Source organism: Colobus angolensis, unplaced genomic scaffold (genome assembly GCF_000951035.1).
Source record: "Colobus angolensis palliatus isolate OR3802 unplaced genomic scaffold, Cang.pa_1.0 Scaffold280, whole genome shotgun sequence".
Taxonomy (NCBI): domain Eukaryota; kingdom Metazoa; phylum Chordata; class Mammalia; order Primates; family Cercopithecidae; genus Colobus; species Colobus angolensis.
Genome location: NW_012116044.1, coordinates 1,006,681 through 1,010,200, shown reverse-complemented (window position 1 = coordinate 1,010,200; position 3,520 = coordinate 1,006,681). Strand labels below are relative to the sequence as shown.

At 37.4% G+C, this 3,520-nt stretch overlaps 1 protein-coding gene across 1 annotated transcript in view; it reads right to left on the bottom strand.

The window, feature by feature from the left end:
- The window catches only part of KIAA1109 (KIAA1109 ortholog), a 194,850-nt gene that overhangs the window by 44,721 nt on the left and 146,609 nt on the right, over positions 1 to 3,520 (bottom strand). The window contains exons 59-60 of the mRNA XM_011948638.1: positions 1,689 to 1,915; positions 518 to 648 (exon numbers count right to left, since the gene is read on the bottom strand). Coding sequence (XP_011804028.1) covers positions 518 to 648; positions 1,689 to 1,915 — 358 coding nt within the window. The remainder of the gene's footprint in view (positions 1 to 517; positions 649 to 1,688; positions 1,916 to 3,520) is intronic.

Below are 3,520 nucleotides of genomic sequence, written 5' to 3'. Positions count from 1 at the left end.
AATAGCTGGGACTACAGGCCTGCGCCACCATGCCCAGCTAATTTTTTTGGAGATGGAGTCTCACTCTGTCACCCAGGCTGGAGTGCAATGGTGCAATTTCAGCTCACTGCAACCTCTTCCTCCCGGGCTCAAGTGATTCTCCTGCCTCAGCCTCCCAAGTAGCTGGGATTACAGGCATGCACCACCACAGTCAGCTAATTTTTGTATTTTCAGTAGAGACGGGTTTCACAATGTCACCCAGGCTGGTCTTGAACTCCTCACCTCAGATGACCCACCTGCCTTGGCCTCCCAAAGTGCTGGGATTACAGGCATCAGCCACCACACCCGGCCTCATGCCTAACTTTATTACTAATGAGTGTATGATCTTGGCCAAATTATTAAACAACTCTGGACCCTGGTGATATCACAGATAAACTAAAGAGTTTGTATTAGACCAAATATAGTTTCTTCCACTTTTAACATCTTATGATTCTAAAATTAGGGAACATTATATCAAATTAAAAATCATTATACATACTTCAGATCATCTATTACTTTGGCCTGTTCATTCAGTTCTCTGATATCCACTATACGCTTCATAATTTTTCTTCCTCTAAGTTCTCCTGGCTGGCTAGCAGATGCTGCCTGTCTTCGATAATCTGTGGCTTCCTGAAAAGTCAAAAGTGTATCTGTCAATACCACCCTCAAGTCACAAAGCAAATCTATACTATCACAAAATTAACACCTTAAATCAAAGCATGCAAGAATCAAAGCCATCCATATTAAGATTGGAATTCTCCATTGATTTAAATCCCTTCAATTTCATAAGGAATCTATTTAGTTGCCACCTACGTTTCCCCATGAGTGTGCTCTGCATGCTTTCAAATGGGACTGGCTAGACTGAGGGGAGCCCCACATCTCTGGGTCACACAGATACTCTGCAGGAACAGAATGGCGCTGATTTGGGGGTGTCAGGCCTAGTAGGTGATTTACAAGTCGCTGCCCAAAGGTGAGTTTGTGGCCATCTCCACTTACTGAACTTCCATCTGCACTCTAAGTAATAAACAGTAATATTAAATTTAAAAAAATTTCTTCCTCAAGAACAAAACTATTTCATGGTACAAAAGTTAAAAGATATTGAAAATAATTTTGAACAATCAATACCAGAATGAAATCAAAGAATAAGTTGCTTTTTGCCATGAAATAACTTGAAACTACAGAATGTATAGTATAGATGAAAATACTATTTTTAAAATGTATCATTTCATTTTGTGTACGCACTTTGCTTTGAAATTCATCTTGAACATCTTTATTGAGATATAACTCACGTACCATAAAATTCACCCATTTAGTATATTCATAAAGTTGTACAACCATCATTTAAATCTTAGTTGGGAATATGTTCATCAGTCAGAAACCTCATACCTGTTAGCAATTTATTCCCATTCCCCACCCTGCCCCACTCCCTACTCACTTCATTTGTAATATTATGTTACCTATAGGTTAAAGTACAAGTTGTATGACAGTCAACATGTGGTACAGAACTCGATTAAAAGACAATATTATGAAATGTAGACACAGTGAACCACCACTCCCTTCTCTTCCTCCACAAATAGCAACTGTAATATACTAAATAACACTCAACAAAAAATATCCCTGTCTCAGGGTAAAAGCCAATCCTGAAAAATTCTAACAGTGAGTTTACTTACAGTATGGATGGTGGGAGACATAGTATCAACTTCATCCTCATCTGACAGGTCAGCTATGTTCACTGAATTTAAGTCAGCAATGTCATCTATGTCTTCCTCTCCTGTCAGTGTTGTAAGAGTATTGCCCAGAGCATTAAGCCTTTTGCCGATGTTAGGATCCATGTGAACATCAATCCCACACATTTTCCACAATACATTGAGTGTCCAGGTTCCAGCACTACTGCTTTCTGTTTAAATAAAGAAGTTGCATTTTTGGTAAGTCCTGAGTATAGAAATTGAAGTAACTTTACAAAGCAAATGGATGATGGCCACATACAATAACTAATGTCTTTCACTGCTAAACTTGTCAGAAACATCAGACTACAGGATTGGTTTCTCTATGTGTACAGTGTGCATCTACTGTTTTCTCTGTATAGCACCTATTTTTTTTCCCCTATGAACTACAGGTTCACTCCCTGACCCCAAGCTGATCCACCATACTATAGCTATAGTAGGAACTGCCATAACCTTAGCTCATTAGACAGAATTAATTATGTAATTGTCCAGGTGAAGGTCAAAGTTGGAAAAATAAGATATTTTGCCTGGACTTGAGGAAAGGTTGGTCCTTCTCTAATGACTGAGGGTGGAGAAACAAGACTCCACGATGTTTCTTGCCATGTATAAGAAAGAGGTTATAAGTTAGAAGAAGAAGAAAAAAAAGTAGCCAAGAGGGGAGCAAAGAAGCAAAGACAAGCTACAAAGAGTCTTGGTGACAGTTTGGATCTTGGTTCTAGTAGTTCCTAAGGGCTCCTGAATCGACCTGGTTCCTTCTCTTCCCTGAAATAACCATGCCTAAGTTGAACTGTAGTCTGAAAATAACCTTTTAATAAGTATCCCCTTTTGGTTAATATAGTCTAAGTGGGTTGTTGTCACTTAAAACAAAAGTCCTGACAAATATTTATTTGTGACCTCAGTTGAAAATTCTCTAACTTTTCCAGTTCTCTGTCAGACTCTAGGCCTTGGTGCTTTCTAAGGTAACTTAAGATGAGCACTAAGGCTAGGCTTGGGAAGGAAAACAGAGAACAGTAAGGAGAGACTGGCAATCTACTAACCTTAATCAATTTCTACCTCTCTCAACATTTTAAGAGCCCTTAAATAAGTATCTCTGTAGCTCACCCTGTCCAATTTTATAACAAGCAAAATAAAAATTTACATTGTGCTATCATCTTAGTTAAGACACATTACCACTTTCATAGTAGTAACCTCCTAACTGGTTTCCTAGGTTTTTTGGCCCTCTAATCTTTGAAAGTGTTCCTTTGATAGTGTCGCCATTTGCCTTCTTGTTCAGAAACATTCAATGGCTAGCCCACTAAATCAAACTCCTTGGCATTTAACATTTTTCCATCTTTTTTTTTTATATAACTGTATTCTAGCTAAATGGGGCAAATCTGAATACTGTGCTTTAACATCATGATTCATGTTATATTATTCTCTCTGCCTGAATTTTCTCTGGCCCACATCTCCCAGTTTTTGTTTAAGAAAGATTTATCCCGTCCTTTGAGTGCTTGTTTAAATGTTTGTCTCTCCATCAAGTTTTCTCTGATCCCAGTACTCTCCCATATTTGAAAATATTCTCTTCCTTTTATACATTTCAATAGCAATGGGAATTTTATGTTTTATTGTACATATCACATATTTCAATGTAATTTTGCTGCATGTGCCTTAACTACATTGTAAGAATTTAAAAGTATGGAGGACAGAAAGTATATCTTATTCATTTTAATCTTTTCCAAAACATCTTGTAGTATATATATATGTCTACTGTATATATGTATAAAATATATAAAAATATA